The sequence below is a fragment of the Solanum pennellii genome, chromosome 8 (genome assembly GCF_001406875.1).
Source record: "Solanum pennellii chromosome 8, SPENNV200".
Classification (NCBI taxonomy): Eukaryota; Viridiplantae; Streptophyta; class Magnoliopsida; order Solanales; family Solanaceae; genus Solanum; species Solanum pennellii.
Window position 1 is genome coordinate 32,064,094 of NC_028644.1, and position 19,778 is coordinate 32,083,871.

Consider the following 19,778-nt stretch of genomic DNA (forward strand, 5'->3'; position numbering starts at 1 on the left):
GGATAATCAAGAGGTGATCTAGACTTAAGTAATGACACTAGGTCATTCTTGGTCATTGCACAACGAACTCGATGAAAGTCTTAAACTACATCCTAGGTATGACTGGTGTTTACACTAGCTTATAAATGAATGAAAATGAATCACGTACGAATGAATGAAGCAGACCCTGTGTTTGCTAAACAAGGCTCCCTAGTTGAGGTCCCATATGTTGAGCCCTCATTTTGGGAAGTCTTAATTTCAAGTCCATGATTCCAAGGTCTCATGGCGTATGAATGAATGATATGAACTATGTTATATGCTAATAAGCAATATGTTATGTGTTGTGTGCAATATGTTACGTATGATGATGCATGTTATTCTCATAGCATGACTTTCCTAATCTGATTTTGGCAAGTCCACTGACTTAACTTTCCATGATTCATATCGTTAGGAGAGAGATCTTCTTAATCATGCATGTCCTTGGTGTGTGCTTGCATATACCCATACTTAGTACAAGTGTGTACTAATCCCATACAACTCTCTACTTTTAGGTGCAGGTGCAGCTGGACGCTAGAACTTACGAATACGCGCTGAAGTTATCCGGACGTGGAGCTTTCATCCGGATTTGGTAGGCCCTCATGCTTTCGAGGATGCTTACTATTTTATTCTAGCATTAGACGTAGACATTATCTAGTGGAGTATGTTCCGCTAGTGTTTCTTTCCCAGTTATTTTCAAGGGTTGTATTGGTGCCATTTTGGCAACTATATATTTATGGTTATATCTTTCCTTTGATTATCTTGATTTAGATGGTTGTTGTGAATGCTTATGAGTTTACGTAGATAGTATTATGCGAGATCAATGTTTTCCAATATAAAGTTTAACTAAACAAAAGTTCAAATTTTCCGTTAAAATTAACCTAGATGAAGTAACGATGACGCATGTAGGCTTGTTTGCGACCTCTGAGAGGTCAACGAAGCCGGTCTCGTCTAGGGTCTAGATTTTGGTTGTGACACTATAGAACACTAGGATTCACCAAGCCTTCAGCTATCAATAATCAACTATCCAGGAGCGAGAGGATGAGAAGCGCCAGATCCTACAATATAAAAATAATGTAGGTACAATATGCATTAGTACATGGATGAACTTAGTACGGGGAAATGCATGAAAACACGAGACATGATCATAAGGATACATAAAGAAAAACATGATATGCATGCGCAAGCTAAAACAACTTGAAAAACCTTTAAGGAAGAATCATAAATCATGAACATGGTCAGTTCATCTTCAAACATAATGAAAGCTTCATAAAACCTCTGAAGTAACTTTAGTTTGTTTTGTGGGATTTTAGTTTCAACTGACAATAGACCATATGAGCTATAACATAGATTCTAATGTAACTCCCACACTGAGAAGGGAGTGTCTCCTTGCCATGGTCGAACTCAGTATCATTTTTTCATATGCTATTTGTGAATCCAGTAGGTAGGTCATTAAGATAATCCTATGTGGTACATAGTTTGGAACTAAAGGTTGCAACTAGAGACTATCCTATTTGAGCCTCCATCTCAAGTATTTCGATGCTAAGTTAAATCCCAATGAAAAAGATAAAGTCAATTATCAAAGCAAAATATTAGCATATGTTATAATCAACATACTAATCCAAATTATAGAATCATCATTGAGTAGCTCCTTGAATCATAAATCATGCATATGTGAGAAAATCCTTTCACCAAATCATGATTTCTTAATACATGAGAAAACCTTTCACAATTTATGTGATGCTTATATTAAAAGTAACCTTAGATCATAAACTTCTTTTAGATTATAAATCATGCATAACTTTTATAAATCATATTCATATCTTCATAAATTCATAGTCAAATACATAAATAAATTATGGGTCTATATAAAATCAATTGAAAGATATGCAAATTAATCTAAACATATGCAAAACATATATAAGAAGATTGAAATAGAACAATTTACATCAAAATCAAATAAGACCCATGGAAATTGCATGAATCTCAATCAAAACTAAGTGAAATTGAATTGGAACTTGAAGATCTTTTGGGACAAAATGGATGAATAAAATCTACTGATGAATTCCCACATATCTTGATAAACTTAGCCCAAAAGAAATGGAGGAAAAAAGAGACTTGAAGCTTGAAACCTTAACTTTCTTCCTTGAGCTTAAGAGAGAATTTGAGAGGAGGAACTTGGATGTCAATTGGGACTTGGAGAGACTGAGAGGGTTTGAATAGTTTTAGGAATAGAAAAATAGTTGTAGGGCTTAAATTTGGGTCATAACGACATATTTTAGGTATTAGATGCATAGAAAAGGACTCAAACGCCCTTAATAAATAACTATCATAGTGGTCTACGGTTGGGACCTACGCTCCGTAGAACTTTTTACGGCCCGTACTGGTCAACTTTAAAATCAACTTCAAAAACCCAAAATTGATCATCTTCCCACGAGACCTTCCTACGGTCTCTTGGGAAGTCCCACGGCCCGTAGATCCCAAGTTCAAGTTCGAATTACACTAAGTCTAGAACCTTTCTACGGAACCTCATCTACAACCTGTAGAACCAATATGACCCGTCTTGATTACTCATATGTCCAACATCAAAGATTCAATATTTCCAATAACTTAGCTCAACTCTACGACATCCTTCCTAACCCACGTCCTACTTACTCATATGTCCAACATCAGAGATTTAACATTTCTAACAACTTAGCTCAACTCTACGACTTCCTTCCTAAGCCCTATAGGAGTTTCTATGGACCGTAGCTAGGCCTCGTAGTTCTTGCATCACTGTCAAAAATTGACTTTTTTTCCTTTTTAATCCTACTTTCCTATTTTTGAGGTTTTACAGTTATACACCAAAAAAATATGTAGTAGAAAATAAGAATTAGTATGGAAAAGAGGTTGACCCCCCTTCTTCTCATCATGATAAAGGAGTGTGGCTTTGCATTAGACCTATAATGCAGAAAAATGGAAGAAAATGTAAGGTCGCATGTAGCACTCCGGTAAGAAAAAAGATGTTCTAAGGTGCAATAACTTTCGCGCAACTGCAACACCTTGCTCCTTGCCATTTATTTCAAACTCAAGAAAAACCTTGATCGATATGAAAAAATATGAACTCAAGTTCCCAACCTATACAGGTGGCTTGGTCACGAAACCGGACCTTACTCAAAGAACACCTTTGTTAGTAAGGTTGCATCTTATGTGTGTTTATACAATCTTATAAATGAGCAAACCATAATTCATACACAAGATATCGAAATATCCTAAGGCGCCGCATCGATAAGTCACATATCTCTATGTCCTTTTTATAAGTAAATATTTACATTTTTTTCAAATACAAATAATTTTATAAAAGATTTACTAGTCAACAAAAATAGTAACCAGTTATTCTTTAATATAATTAATTCACGTTTAACAAAAAATCTTTTCGAGTATGAGTAATTCTTTTTGGTTGCAAATTTGAATCCATAATTCATTTTATTATTTATAGATAAAATATAAACTTGGATCAGAATTTAATATTTATATTGAAAATAATTAAATTTTATGCTTACTCATTAGGAGTGTTTGAAAGCAAAGCTTAAAGGAGTGGTAATTCTGGTATTTTTGTTGTGTGACTGAACCCATAAAAGACCCTGGGCAGTAGGCATTCGTTCCTACACTATAAACCTTCCCACCCTTATCATCACTTTTATCTATCTCCTTATCCCTTCTCTCCCATGGCCTCTTCTTCTTCCATTATAGGAGTTTCCTCCATATACCAAACCAATCCTTCACTCGAACTTTCTCGAAGACCCACTGCTACTCCTCCTCTATCTCTTCCTTTCTCCATTGAAAAATCCAATTTTCATGTTCATGTTCGTCTCAGACGTCCTTTTCTGGCTTCTGCTGTAGTAACTCCTAATTCTTCGGTGCTAAGTGAAGAAGCCTTTAAAGGAATTGGGGGTTTTGGGAAGGATTCTTTGAATGTTGGTGAAAGTGAATATGATTCTGAGGATGAGGTTGAGGATAATGAGTCAAATGAGGATGAACTTTCTGTTTCTAAACTTGGTTTACCTCACAGGCTTGTTGACGCTCTTGAGAAGCGTGGAATTACTCAACTTTTCCCAATTCAGGTTCTTTGTCTTGTTCAACTGTTTAGTGCAATTTTATCAGCTAATTTTTATGCCAAATTGGTACAATTAATTGCTTGATAGTTATCCTAATGGTTTTTAAATAAGCTTGTATACCAAAAGGGACTGCACCGTGCACCATTCTGACCTATATGTCACTAATAAGCAACACTACCGTTGCAGTATTGCACTAAGGCTCGCTCTCAGATTTGTGTTCTAATTTGTACTATCTGCAAAAGTAGCTGGACAACTATTTAGAATCCGTATTTAACTATGTTTAGTGGGCTATGGTTGCTCTTTTGATCACCGGTTTGAGGGTCTTATCAACTTCTTTGCAGAACTGCAAGGGGAAGACTCTGTGTTATGCACCCATTCTCCCTAGCACTTGTGTGTGTGGGGTAAAGCCCTTTATTCAGCTGTATCTAACTGAAATATACTTAACTACCCATATAACGTTTGTAGCAGACATAGACATTATCATAAGATGCAAGTATTCACTGTGGGATGCAGCCCAAGTCATTACGGTTGCGAAATGTGTGCTTCTATATTAACTTTATCCTTCATGATTTGGCGTGTGTGTTGATTCAGTGAACTATTTTCTGTTATATATTCCAGTTGTTTATGTAGGTTATTGGAACTAAATGTGATTTTGAAATGGAAGTAAGACTTTTTTCACTGCAAATATAGATAGATTATCCTAAATCATGTGTTTTATTATTATGTAGAGAGCTGTTCTAGTGCCTGCACTGGAGGGTAGGGATATAATTGCTCGTGCAAAGACAGGGACGGGGAAGACACTCGCCTTTGGTATTCCAGTATTGAAAAAGCTTAGTACAGATGAAGAAATGAGATATACTCAGAGGTATAAGTTTTATCATGATGGTTAGAGTTTTTATCAGTCTAATTGTTGACGAGGATGCTAATTTTCTCTTTTAATTTCTAGACGGGGACGGCTTCCCAAAGTTTTGGTACTTGCACCTACTCGAGAGTTAGCCAATCAAGTTGAGAAGGAAATGAAAGAGTCGGCACCGTACTTGAACACAGTCTGCATATACGGAGGCGTTTCTTATGCTACACAGCAAAATGCACTTTCCCGTGGGGTTGATGTTGTTGTTGGAACTCCAGGTAGACTTATTGACCTGATAAACAATAACACCTTGAAACTTGGGGAGGTGGAATATTTGGTCCTCGACGAGGCTGATCAAATGCTCGCAGTTGGATTTGAGGAAGATGTGGAAGTTATTTTGGAAAAACTTCCACCACAGAGGCAAAGCATGCTTTTCTCAGCCACCATGCCTGGCTGGGTAAAGAAACTGTCTAGGAAGTACTTGAACAATCCTTTGACAATTGACTTGGTAAGTGTTCGGTCTTTCTCAAAGTCTCGTATCATCGTCCTTGTTGATTATGATATCATCTTGATATATGCAATACTTCAATGTGCCTCCTGAATGATCTCTAGCTGCTTTTTTTAATAGCAAATGCCGTTGTTTTCTGATTAGAAATAAAAATCGTCAGTATATTTCCTTACTTCTCCAAAGAAGTTATGGATAATTGGTTTTAATTGTTGTCTTACCTCTTGCGCTTTCCCTTCTTTTCAAATACTCATTTAGGTTGGAGATCAAGATGAAAAGCTGGCAGAGGGGATCAAGCTTTATGCTCTATCAGCAACATCAACATCAAAACGATCTATACTTGGTGATCTTGTTACAGTATGAATCAACAGCCTATTCTCATAGCTTTTTTCCACCAATGCAGAATTCAGAGCTTTAGGGTTTTGCTTTAAACAATTTTCAGGTTTATGCAAAGGGTGGAAAGACAATTGTTTTTACACAGACAAAACGAGATGCTGATGAGGTTTCACTGGCATTATCAAATAGCATTTCTTCTGAGGCATTGCATGGTGACATTTCTCAACATCAGAGGGAAAGAACACTAAATGGATTTAGGCAAGGAAAATTCACTGTGCTTGTTGCGACTGACGTTGCATCTCGTGGTCTTGATATACCTAATGTTGACTTAGTAAGTTCATACGGTTATATACGTGAATGCTTTATTTTTAACTTCTGTTATTTATGGTGCGGTTTCTGTGGATAAAGTTGGCATTTTGGGCGTTTATCTAGGTGAAAGAAATGCTTACATTTTGTAGCTGAGAGTCAAAATTTGAGTAACAGAATCCATTGGTTATGTTAGAAAGCGGGCAGTTTTCACAGATGGGTTGTTGCATATTTTGACTATTTGTGTAATTGCCTAAAGCTGCATATACACTGGTGAAATGTGGAAGAGATATGGGTTTGATCAATCATAGTACTAATTGTTATTGTATTTCATAGATATGATATAGTCAAACTTGTTATTCTCTTTCTGTCCAGCTTCTCCTTGTTCTCGTTCCCCCTTCGTTTTGAAAATTTTCAATTTTTCACTTCTGACTTCTGAATTTGATCTTGGAGAAAGCCAAGTGTTATGGAATATCTATATTGATGTAAAATTTCTGCCATATTGAGGTGATACTCTTTCGACTGCGTAGTAAGTGCGTTTGTAATACAATCATAAAATCAGTGTTTAAAGTCTTGCTTTTTGTGGGTGGGGTGGGGTGGGGTGGGAGTTGATGTTGGTATTCATTATATTCCATCGTTTGGCAATGACCAGAATTAACTGTTTGAATCTCTTCTGCTTGAAAAGTGCTGCACAGTCACTTGGACATTGTATTTTCCAATTCTATGCTCTGTTTATAGGCATCAGTTAACAGTAATAACCCTTTGGATCCATCCTCCCTTGTTATTTAGGTAATCCATTATGAATTACCCAACGATCCAGAAACTTTTGTTCATCGCTCTGGTCGAACTGGCCGTGCTGGAAAAGAAGGAATTGCTATTCTGATGTACACAGGTAGTCAAAGGCGAACTGTCAGATCTCTCGAACGTGATGTTGGGTGCAAGTTTGAATTCGTTAGTCCTCCATCTGTCAAAGAGGTTTTAGAGTCATCAGCTGAGCATGTGGTGGCTGCACTTAATGGAGTTCATCCCGAATCTGTTGAGTACTTCATTCCAACTGCGCAACAGTTGATGGAGCAACAAGGAGTGAATTCCCTTGCTGCTGCACTTGCTCTTTTGGGTGGATTTTCCAAACCGCCATCTTCTCGATCTCTAATAACTCATGAACAGGTATGATCACTTATTGAGGTATGTATGTTGATTGATAAATTTTCTTGGTTGCCTCTGTTATTGAGGCACTTAAATGTATTGATAAACCTTAATGATTGCTTCCATATTGAGTTAATCAGCAATTAAGAAATTTCTGCAGTACTTCCTCTTTCCTTCCTTTCTTCACCCTTTGTGCTGCGGACTGTTAGGCTTCTTCTGTATGCAACTTATAATGGCCAATTCAATGGTCAAGTGAGGTGCTGAAGTGATATGATATTTCTCCTATATCTATTCATCAGCTGTTTATTTCATCCCTTGTCCTAACCCATTCTTGGGCTGTCATAGTAATTGACACTAATATCCTCATTAAGGTGCGAAATTGTAGTATCGACAAGTGATATGTGCAATTGAACTGCTCCAAGCCCACTCTGCAGGCCTTGTTAGTTGGGTGAGTTCCTTGGCCTGCAAGTGGGCCATGTACATGGCCTATTCAACTGCCCAAAAGGCAGATAACTCTTCCAACGTTAAATATGCTTCTCCTTTTTCTTTCTCATTTGGGTCTTTCCTCACTTGATGATGCCAATCACCGGATGCTACCACTGTGCTCAAAATGCTAGTATTAGTAACCATGACTTGAGATTTTGATCCATCTCTTTTCACTTTCTTTTATGCCTCCAGTCATCAAGTATATGCCCATTGCATTTTTTGTGATCAACATATTTTCACTGCAGGGGTGGACTACATTACAGCTGACACGTGATTCTGAAACTTCCCGAGGATTCCTGTCGGCAAGATCTGTTACTGGTTTCCTCTCTGATGTCTATTCACCAGCTGCTGATGAAGTTGGCAAAATTCACCTAATTGCAGATGAAAGGGTGTGTGACCAATATGCTAATGATGTTGCTATATGTTCCACATTGTTGATGCCCCTAGGGAGATGTGTTGTGTTGTTTTCTGATCCCCTTCTCGGTGTCTTTGCTCTAACCAGACCATTTCACGTATTTTGAGCTCAGGTTCAGGGGGCCATCTTTGATCTTCCTGAGGAGATTGCTGCAGATCTACTAAATAAGGAATTACCACCTGGAAATACTATTTCCAAGATTACCAAGGTTAATCTGCTTCTTACTGTGGTTCTTGTATATATTCTGTGGCTTAGCTGCACAGTTCATTTTGCTGTTAACTCTTACATCTGAGACAGGATAGTAACCTTTATAATCCTCTGTCTTGCAGTTACCTGCTTTACAAGACGATGGGCCAGCTGGTGATTTCTATGGGAGGTTTTCAAGCAGGGATACTAGGGGGACACGAGGAGGTTTAAGAGACCGTAGAGGCAGATATTCCCAGGGTTCTTCTAGTGGCCGTTACTCTGATAATGATGATGATAATTGGGGGAATGACTCTAGGTCGCGAGGTGGCCGGACAAGAAGGGGAGGAAGTGATTGGCTCATCAGTGGTGATAGGGATAGGCGCTCTAGCAGGTCTTTTTCTGGAGGAAGCAGAGACAGGTTTGTTTCTCATCTTAATGGGCACACAATTTAATACGATTTTCTTCTACTTATGTTGTAAATCTTATTCTCCTTTCTTCCTAAGCAACTTGCTCTTGTTTGATTGCATTACTAGCATAGTCCTGGGACTTTAATCCAGTTACTGGTGCCTTGTTAAAAAGGAAGAGTTAACCCAGTTACCGCTGGCATTATTTGTATGATGGGACGGATTATCAGCATTGTATTGTTAATTGCTTAGATGGTCATTGTCACTACTGAAACTTGGGTAGGTCATGACGACACTTAGCGAGCATCTATTTTCAGTAAGCAAATCAGCATTCATAACAAGAAGCTTAATCCAAATAGGCAAATACCATAATACAATTTAACATGACAGTGGAATTGTGGAAACCATGTATCAGCAGTTCAACATGAGTAAATAATGAATCCCATAATCCAACAATAAAGTCATGGAGCATATAATACTGTCTGAATGAATAAAAACCCAATATCTTAACTAAGAAAGCAGAGGTAACAACATTCATGAGTAGAGTGGATGGCTCACCTCAGTAGCAAGAATTAGTGTTTTAAAAGGTGGGGGCGTGAGGTGATGCGTTTTATGCAGTATGGGGCGACGCGTAAGTTCCATAGATCTATGGGTCGTATATCTCATATATCTTCAATTTTATCATTTTATTATTAAGAAAATAAGCAAAAGAAAAACTTTGAATAACTCTACAAATAGATATAAATAATTCACCAAATATATCTAAAATTTTTGAGAATAATAACAACACAAAAAATGCTGATAGTTGAGATAATCTTTAAAATACAATCAGTGTCCATCTCCACATTACTAGTCCTTTCCACCCTCAAATATTTGCAGTGATTATTTGTTTATATATTTCAAACAAGGATCTAAAGAGTAAGACTAATGACAAAAAATGGATAAAATTGCCTAAGGAACATAATGCTATGAAAGCTCTATCCTATCAGTTTGAGGCACGATTATATAAAAAATTATTTTTGGCAATGTCATTTCCTATGAGAGTTGCTTTGTTTACCACCCAAACGTTGTGTAAAATTAATAAAATTGTATGAATTAATACATCAATAACTTTTATTTTATTTACAAATGAAACAATGTATAAAATTAATACCTGAATGACCAAGTTATTTATGTATTAGCTTGAACCTTAACCAGCTACCAAACGGCCCCTTAGCTGTTTCAACTCTGTTGGTGCCATATGATATATGGAATTGAAATAGACCCTTATCTTGGGTAAATGTCCACACATAACTCAAAAAATTCTCACATCGAAGGTAGCCCAGTAAGCCATCCAAACACTCTGGATACTCACTTATTACTGGCACAGTCAAGCATAACCATCCAAACATTCTGGATACTCACTTATTACTGGCACTGTCAAGCATAATACCCTCCGCTTGGGTGTCCAGAACTACAATAATGAAGCCCAAACAGCCCTTTCTTACCCATCATGAAAGATATCCTTTTGTTGTCAATTGTAGTTGTCTTGCCTTCTTACTCTTGACACGCTTCCATTGGAATTACAAACTTACAATTTTGACGTGATAATTTAGTGTAGTAGGACATGATGTTAGTCAATCCATACTCGTGATATCATCAAAATTAATCATTTTTTTATACAATGAAATGGATCGTGGTCCTTCCCTACCCCGAGACTTCACAATCCTGGTAAACCTAATTTACGACTATAGACTCCCTCCCCTATTTGAGTCGCAACTAAAGACTAATCTAAGAATTTGAGATCCCTCTCTAAATAAGATGCAAAGTAGAGAGACATGCATGTGTAGATCCGGGATCTATAAGTGCAAATGCCTAAAAATAGAGCATATATTAAGGCATGTCGGATATCACCACAACATGGGATGCCTCAATATTTTGCCTATAGCCATAACATAGAAGACCCTGGTTGGCCTAGTGATTGGGAGGCTTTCTTTTTGAGAAAAAAGTACTTTTTTTGGAAAATCAAGGCGTTTGACCAATTAGTTAAACAACTTTTATATAGAAGAAGCAACTTTTATGCTGTTGAGATGAAGCTAAAAAAATTTGCTTCTTAAAAATAGCCGAAGCAGAAAATTATTTTTTCTAGACAAAAGTATTCCTACCATTTATACATATTTACCAATGTATCTCTTTCTAATTAATTAGCATATCTCATAAGTTTGGTTAAGTTCCATTTAGGAATTTTATTCATCATTTTTTCACAATAAATTCTTTGCATTATTTTATATTTAATATATTATTACAATATGCTTTAATGTGTGGAGTGATTTTTAATTTATTTGACTTAATATTTTTATTATATTAAAATCATAATATTAATATTATATCAATATTTAATATTTCTTTGATTTATCTATGTAAAATATTGATTGAAAATTTGTAATATGTATTATTTAGTTAAACAAAAATAAAAATAAATTGAATTTATAATAGATATTTAAAATAATCTCTCTATATAATATATTCTTAATATTAAAAGTGCATTGATGACTGTCTTTTTTCCGTGATTTGATTCTCAAAAGCATTTTGTAAAAGATTAGTCAAATGCAATCTACCTATCAAAAGCATTTTTCAAATAATTTAGCCAAAGATTATTTTCAAAAGCACTTGTCTGAAAAACTATTTTAATAGTGCTTGTAAAATTAAGCAGTTTTTAGCCGCTTGGCCAAATAGGCTCAAAATGGGGTGGTACCCCTGCACCTTATGCACCCTGCTGACTAATACACCATGTGACCTTAAGAGCGACCAATAGTTGTCTGAGCTGCCTGAATACCTTGTTCATAATTTACATAGTGCCCCTGTTCTCCACAAGAATAACAAACTCCTGAGCTCCTCTTACACTGACCAAAGTGGCTTTTATTACAATCAACAGATGTTGGTGGGGTCCATAATGGAACGACCCGCCACGTCTTCGATGCTGCGGCTGTAGTTGTCTCTGTTGGGAGGAAGGAGCGCTGACTAAACCACTATCTACATTGCACTGAAGATCTTGCTATTATTCAAACCATCGAATTCTCAACTTGGAATGTTAGGGCCAAACCTATGAATATCCAAGTCAAGTATCATGTTTTGAAGACAATCTTGTTGAAATCAATGCATATTAATCCAAAATAATACTTGGGATCACACCTTCATATATTGGGGTATTGTTTCTCATTGGAACAGATACTGCTTTACTAAAGCTTGGCATGCATTTTATATTGCCTATTTTTTTCTAATCGTAGTGAGCCACAACCCAATCCTTATTCACTTATATTATTATTATTATTATAATCTTCTTGCTACTTGATGACGTAAATGGCTCACTCTTTAATTTGGGATAGACTTATTTTGGTCCTTTATATATAACATTGGGAATAAATATCTTTGCACGAAGTGGACACTCCTGGTACAAGGTCAGAGAGAAAGCCATTCACTAATGGAAAAGCTGCTGACTAATGTTAAAAGCTAATGAAATAGGGTAACATAAAGAGTTAGAGAATCATTAAATATCATGACTTCAAAATTCTATTCAGAAGTATCTCTGGTCTTAATTTTCTTCATCTATATCAAATCAAACATTCTTGAGGTGCATCCAAACTTTTTTCTTCCCTCTTGGTCCTGCTTTTAGAAAAAATTCCTAGTACAGAACCATTCTTGAAGAGTGAATCAATTTCCTTACCGACAAGATTATGTGCTAAGGATTTAGCTTTACAGAGACTCAATCTGATTTCCAACTTTGACACTTCTTTTTGGGCCTCTTAACCATTGAGAAGGACTGCTCTCAGATTTTCTGGGTCTCAGTTGCTATCACAATCACCCTTCTGATTGGAATTGCAAAGAAGACGTACTTATGAAAAGTTTGACACGAGTGAGTGAAGGCATTGATGCTGGGCACTGTGAAGAACAGAACTTGGAATGAGCGCCATTTATAATCTACATCTGCCCAGAACATAATTTAAAAGAAAAAAGAAAAGAAAGAAAAGACTAGAAGTCTGATTTGTTACTCGGACAATGTCAATGAATTTGTGTCCTTCAACAGTTGAGAGAACAAACCATTTGCTTAGAGTAGAAAAGAGGAACATAATTTGGAAGTCACTTATCTATTAGCTGTTAAGCACATCCTCTACAGTTGATACTTGCAAAGGCCTTGTTTCTAGGTGTGCACCCATGGGTGTGACCTAGTGCTCGTTGAAATGGGTTGAGCATAATGAGGTCTGAGGTTCAAATCCCAGTAGAGACAAAACACTAGGTGATTTCTCCCCATCTACTCTAGCCTTGGTACCTGTTTCTGGTGGGAGGTGGCAGGTACTCCCTGGTCTGGACACTATCTTGTTTCTATGCAAGAAATCACTGTTAGTTCCAATACTGCTGTTAGGTTTTTACTTTTTACGGTACTATTTGTCATTTCTGTCAATAAATGCTAGTGAAGATGGACTATTTATGTCCAATGTTATTTGTGAAGGGCAAAGATAGTCCTTCCCCTATACTTCACGGTTTTTTTCTCACATTTATCGCCTGTAACATGATATAATTTTTGGTTTCTATTGCAGAAGCTTTGGTGGTGCATGTTTCAATTGTGGGCGCAGTGGTCACCGAGCATCTGAATGCCCTAACAAAAGAGACTACTAGGTCCTGTAGGTTGTCTCATCATCCTTGGTGCAGTTTTTGTATGTGGGTGACAATTTCTGATATGCCTCTCACTATTTCCTGTGAAAGCCAGCAATGAAGATAAAGGAGTTTTGAGTATATGTGATACATATGAGCAACAGCAAGATCCTTTACTGTTCCCTCCAGAAAGCACCATCCCTAAAGCTTCACATGGCCCTACCGATGATTAATTGATTTTCTGTTTCTGAAGCATGTAATCAGTTGCCAGTTATTTTCTCTTAGTTTGTTGATGTTGTAGGTGAAGTAAAGATATATCAACTTTCAGTATAGATATGTCGGACTGCAGAGTCTTCCAATTTATATCTCATCTTTAAGATGAGAAACAGATGCAGCGTTTGGGTTCAGGCATGTCAAATATGCTCTGTTATTGTAAGCAAGGTTCATTTTAGTAGTAGTAATACTTGTGGTACCACTATATTCTGCATCCTCATTTTCCCAAGCTTGTTGCATTTGGCTTTATCTACCTAACAGTATGGAAGTGACAATACTAAAGTATTTTATTTTAGTGTTTCATTTGCTATTTTATTTATGGAAAATGGTCAAACATTTTAAACTACGAAACTAACAAAAATGCCTTTAGTCAAATAAATGGTCTTAAAATGTTCATATTGCTATTAGTTTGATCTAAAATACGCCCATTGTTACTTGATAGAACAAAAATGTCTTTTTCATGATTAATATATCTGTTGTAAATTCATTGTATATGTGGATGATCCATTAGAGTTATCCAACAATTAATTGGATTCATGTATTAGTGTTTTCAATGTGATAAGATATCAAGGTGATATGAACCTTGATGATAACTATGTAAAATTTCAAGGTGACCTTTGACTATGATATCTCAACACTATAAATAGAGATATCATTCACCATTGTATGAGATACTTGAATAAGAAAATTATCTCCTCTATCTTATACTTCTTGTCTTTTTCTTCTTATATTCTGAGCTTTCTTTACAACACGTTATCAGCACGAAATTGCTACTTGCAAAGGTATTATATAAATATTTTTATTTAATTCACATATTCTCTCATAATTTTCATTATGTCGAATTTATCCAAACTTGAGTTTGTGGCATTAGATATTTCTGGAAAGAATTATCTTTCATGGGTACTCGATCCTGAGATTCACTTGGCTGCTAAAGGTCTTGATGTCACTATTACTCGGGGAAATGAAGCATCGAGTCAAGATAAGGCGAAGGCTATGATTTTCCTTCGTCATCATCTTGATGAGGGCCTGAAGATTGAATATCTGACGGTAAAAGATCCACTTGAGTTGTGGACTGATTTAAAGGGGAGATATGACCACCTAAAGGCAACAGTGTTGCCAAGAGCTCGTTATGAGTGGATGCATTTACGGTTTCAAGATTTTAAGACCGTAATTGAATACAACTCTGCTGTATTCAGGATAACCTCCCAGTTAAAATTATGTGGGGAGACTATAAAAGATGAGGACATGTTGGAAAAGACACTTACTACTTTCCATGCCTCAAATGTGATATTGCAGCAGCAATATCGTGAAAAGGGTTTTCAGAAATATTCTGAACTAATCTCATGTCTTTTGGTGGCTGAGCAACATAATGCTCTTTTAATGAAAAATCATGAAGCTCGTCCCACTGGAGCTGCTCCATTACCGGAGGCAAATGTGGTGGAAGCACGTGATCAATCTGAAGTAAAAAGAGATGATCATCGGGGCTATAATAATGCACGGGGACGTGGCAAAGATAAAAGACGATACACTAATCGTCAAGGTGGTGGTCATAATAAAAGGGAGAACAACATGAGTTCTCAAAATAACCCCTCAAAAAGTAATTGTCGTCGTTGTGGCATGAAAGGCCATTGGAAGAATGAATGTCGCACACATGAGCATTTTGTAAGGCTCTATCAAAATTCCTTTAAAAAGAAAGGAAATAAAAGTGGTGCTTCCTCTTCCAATGCTCGAGCTGAGTCACATATGACTCTTAAAGATGATGATAAGCCGGGAACATCTCAGAAATATGATAAGGATGTTGAAGCAAATTTGGCTTTAAAGGATGATGTTTTTGATGGCCTTGGTGACATTACTCATATGGAAGTTGATGACTTCTTTGGAGATCGAAACTGATGTTTGATCTTTTAGCTGGGGAATGAAGTCTGTTAATATTTTACTTATGTATTTTTAATTATTATGTTATTCATGTTGAAGTATTTAAATTTCCGTTGTTAATTTTGTTTCTTCCTTCTTTTAATGTATTTTATTTTAATGAAAATTAATAGAAATCCCCAGTTGTCAGTTGGATTCAAGATGAGTAATGGAGATGTATGCCTTCTTGATAGTGCTACAACGCATACAATATTAAAAGAAAAGAAATACTTTTCTAATTTGGTTATGAAAATGGCATATGTCAACACAATATCAGGTAGTACAAAATTAATTGAGGGCTCTGGAAGAGCGACCTTATTACTACCTGGAGGGACAATATTAAGCATTGATAATGCATTATATTGTAGTAAGTCTCAAAGAAACTTATTAAGTTTCAAAGTTATTCGCCAAAATGGCTATCATGTTGAGACGGCTAATGAAGGAAAGGTTGAATACCTTTACATTACTACAATTAATGTAGAGAAGAAAATTGTGCATGAAAAATTACCTGCACTTTCTTCTGGGTTGTACTATACAAGTATAAGTACAGTTGAATCACATGCCGTAGTAAACAAAAGGTTTACTAATTTTAATGATTTTATCATTTGGCATGACCGGTTGGGCCATCCCGGATTTAATATGATGCGCAAAATCATTGAGAATTCACATGGGCACACCTTAAAGAGCCCAAATATCCTTCAATCAAAGGAATTCTCTTGTGCTGCTTGTTCTCAAGGAAAGTTGATCATTAAACCATCAACAGTTAAGGTTGGAATTGAATCCCCTGCGTTTCTGGAACGTATACAGGGTGATATATGTGGACCAATTCAACCTGCATGTGGACCCTTTAAATATTATATGGTCTTGATAGATGCTTCTACAAGATGGTCACATGTGTGTTTATTATCAACTCGCAACATGACTTTTGCGAGATTACTGGCTCAAATAATAAGATTGAAAGCACAATTTCCAGACTATACAATAAAGACAATCCGTCTAGATAATGCTGGTGAGTTTACATCTCAGGCATTTAATGATTATTGTATGTCTACTGGTATAACAGTTGAACATCCAGTTGCGCATGTTCACACTCAAAACGGTCTAGCAGAATCATTGATTAAACATCTGCATATTGATAGCTAGACCATTACTAATGAGAACAAAGTTATCTGTGTCTATGTGGGGGTTTTGCATGCAGCAGCACTTGTGCGCATAACGCCGACCAATTATCATGAATTCTCCCCATTACAATTGACTTTTGGTCAAAAGCCAAACATTTCCCATCTTAGAGTTTTTGGATGTGCGGTGTATGTCCCAATTGCTCCACCACAACGCACAAAGATGGGGCTCCAAAGAAGGTTGGGGATATATGTTGGGTATGAATCTCCTTCAATCATAAAATATTTGGAGCCTATGACTGGAGATTTATTTAAGGCAAGATTTGCTGATTGTCATTTTGATGAATCAGTATACCCAACATTAGGGGGAGAACATAAGTCATTGGGAAAAGAGATAGATTGGAATTCATCATCTCTATCTCATCTGGATCCTCGAACAAACCAATGTGAGCAAGAAGTTCAAAGAATAATTTATTTGCAGAACATTGCAAATCAGCTACCAGATGCATTTACTAATCTTCCAAGGATTACTAAATCGCATATTTCAGCTGTTAATGCTTCATTTCGAGTTGATATCCCGACGGGACAAATTGTTAAGGAAAATGAGTCTAGACCACATTTGAAGCGTGGTAGACCAATTGGTTCCAAGGATAAAAATCCTCGAAAGAGAAAAGGAATAAATGATCAAGATAATCATGGGTTGAAAGAAATTTCTCAAGATGAGACCCAAGTGATAACACATGATGATGAGGAGGTTCGAACTTCTGAAAATAATGAAATTTCAATGAATTATGTCTCGACGAGAAAGTTGTGGAACCGAAATAATGTTGTGATTGACAACATATTTGCCTATAATGTTGCTATTGAAATAATGCAACAAGATGAAGATTTTGAGCCAAAATCTGTTCACAAATGTAGACAGAGAAATGATTGGCCAAAATGGAAGGATGCAATTCAAGCTGAATTAGCTTCACTAGAAAAATGTGAAGTTTTTGGACCGATAATCAGAACACCTGAAGGTATCAAGCCAGTGGGGTACAAATGAGTTTTTGTAGAAAAAAGAAATGAGAAAGGTGAAGTCATGAGATCCAAGGCCCGACTCGTTGCTCAAGGTTTTTCTCAAAGACCTGGCATTGATTATATGAAGACATATTCTCCAGTGGTAGATGCAATCACCTTCAGATATCTCATAAATCTGGCAGTTCATGAAAAACTTGAAATGCGTCTAATGGACGTTGTCACAGCCTATCTATATGGCTCATTGGACCACAACATTTTCATGAAAATTCCTGAAGCATTCAAAGTGCCTGAAGCATACAAAGATTCAAGAGAAACTTGTTCAATAAAGCTTCAGAAATCTCTGTATGGATTGAAACAATCAGGAAGGATGTGTTACAATCGTCTGAGTGAATATTTGTTAAAGAAAGGGTACAAAAATGACCCGATTTGTCCCTGCATTTTCATTAAATGGTCAGGGTCTGAATTTGTAATAATAGCTGTGTATGTTGATGATTTGAACATCATTGGCACTCGTAAAGAGCTTTTGGAAGCTGTTGAGTGTCTGAAAAAAGAATTTGAAATGAAAGATCTTGGCAAGACAAAATTTTGTCTTGGCCTACAGATTGAGAATTTGTCAAATGGAATACTTGTTCATCAATCAACGTACACAGAAAAGATACTAAAGCGTTTTTACATGGATAACTCACATCCATTGAGTACTCCAATGATGGTAAGATCGCTTGACATCAATACAGATCCATTTCGACCTCAAGAGAATGATGAAGAGCTTCTTGGTGATGAAACTCCTTATCTTAGTGCGATCGGGGCACTAATGTACCTTGCTAACAATACTCGACCAGATATCTGTTTTGCAGTAAGTCTACTGGCAAGATTCAGTTCCTCCCCAACAAAAAGACATTGGAATGGTGTTAAACATATACTTCGATATCTTCGAGGGACCATGTACATGGGTTTATTCTATTCCAATGAATCCAAATCAGAACTGATTGGTTACGCAGATGCAGGGTATTTATCAGATCTGCATAAAGCTCGATCACAAACAGGCTATTTGTTTACATGTGGAGACACGGAAATATCTTGGCGATCAATGAAGCAAACGTTAGTAGCCACTTCTTCAAATCATGCAGAAATAATAGTCATCCATGAAGCAAGTCGAGAGTGCGTCTGGTTGAGATCAATGACCCATCATATTCAGGAAATGTGTGGTTTTTCTTTGAAAAAGAATATATCAACCACAATGTACGAAGAAAATGATGCATGTATAGCTCAATTGAAAGGAAGATACATCAAAGGAGACCGGACAAAGCATATCTCACCAAAGTTCTTTTTCACGCATGATCTTCAACAAAATGGTGAGATAGAAGTTCAACAAATTCGTTCAAGTGATAATCTTGCTGATTTATTCACTAAGACATTGTCAACATCAACGTTTGAGAAGTTGAGATACAAGATTGGAATGCGCCGTCTCCGAGATATCAAGTAAAGTTTTCATCAGAAGGAGCGAAATACGCGTTGTACTCTTTTCCTTAACTATGGTTTTGTCCCAAGTTGGGTTTTCCTGATAAGGTTTTTAACGAGGCAACACTCAAAGTGTATTATGAGATATGTGTACTCTTTTTCCTTCACTAGGCTTTTTCCCACTGGGTTTTTCCTAGTAAGGTTTTAACGAGGCACATAATCTATGAATATCCAAGGGGGAGTGTTGTAAATTCATTGTATATGTGGATGATCCATTAGAGTTATCCAACAATTAATTGGATTCATGTATTAGTGTTTCCAATGTGATAAGATATCAAGGTGATATGAACCTTGATGATAACTATGTAAAATTTCATGGTGACCTTTGACTATGATATCTCAACACTATAAATAGAGATATCATTCACCATTGTATGAGATACTTGAATAAGAAAATTATCTCCTCTATCTTATACTTCTTGTCTTTTTCTTCTTATATTCTGAGCTTTCTTTACAACAATATCAATATTATTTTAATTATATATATTCTAAGAAAAATATTATTTTTAAAGAGTCATTTTCTTGTTTTTTATTTCTAAATTACTTTAAATAATAAACAAGTA

General features: G+C 36.3%; 2 protein-coding genes across 2 annotated transcripts; both read left to right on the plus strand.

The window, feature by feature from the left end:
* The first annotated feature begins 3,646 nt into the window (after positions 1 to 3,646).
* On the plus strand, positions 3,647 to 13,868 carry LOC107028379 (DEAD-box ATP-dependent RNA helicase 3, chloroplastic). Its single transcript, XM_015229420.2, has 10 exons — positions 3,647 to 4,118; positions 4,841 to 4,977; positions 5,059 to 5,470; positions 5,726 to 5,824; positions 5,910 to 6,134; positions 6,899 to 7,276; positions 7,987 to 8,130; positions 8,269 to 8,364; positions 8,486 to 8,760; positions 13,321 to 13,868. Exons 1-10 carry the CDS (start codon positions 3,723 to 3,725, stop codon positions 13,397 to 13,399), a joined length of 2,241 nt encoding a protein of 746 aa, XP_015084906.1. The 5' UTR covers positions 3,647 to 3,722; the 3' UTR covers positions 13,400 to 13,868.
* A 614-nt stretch (positions 13,869 to 14,482) lies between these two features.
* Positions 14,483 to 15,541, plus strand: LOC107027575. Its single transcript, XM_015228708.1, has one exon. It carries the CDS (start codon positions 14,483 to 14,485, stop codon positions 15,539 to 15,541), a length of 1,059 nt encoding a protein of 352 aa, XP_015084194.1.
* Positions 15,542 to 19,778: the final 4,237 nt, after the last annotated feature.

Excerpts from the sequence above, each read along its gene's own strand:
- LOC107028379 (XM_015229420.2), top strand. The coding sequence starts at position 3,723 with ATGGCCTCTTCTTCTTCCATTATAGGAGTTTCCTCCATATACCAAACC. Across the intron at positions 4,119-4,840 it reads CTCAACTTTTCCCAATTCAG|AGAGCTGTTCTAGTGCCTGC; the intron begins GTTCTTTGTCTT and ends ATTATTATGTAG. Across the intron at positions 8,365-8,485 it reads CTATTTCCAAGATTACCAAG|TTACCTGCTTTACAAGACGA; the intron begins GTTAATCTGCTT and ends TCTGTCTTGCAG.
- LOC107027575 (XM_015228708.1), top strand. The coding sequence starts at position 14,483 with ATGTCGAATTTATCCAAACTTGAGTTTGTGGCATTAGATATTTCTGGA.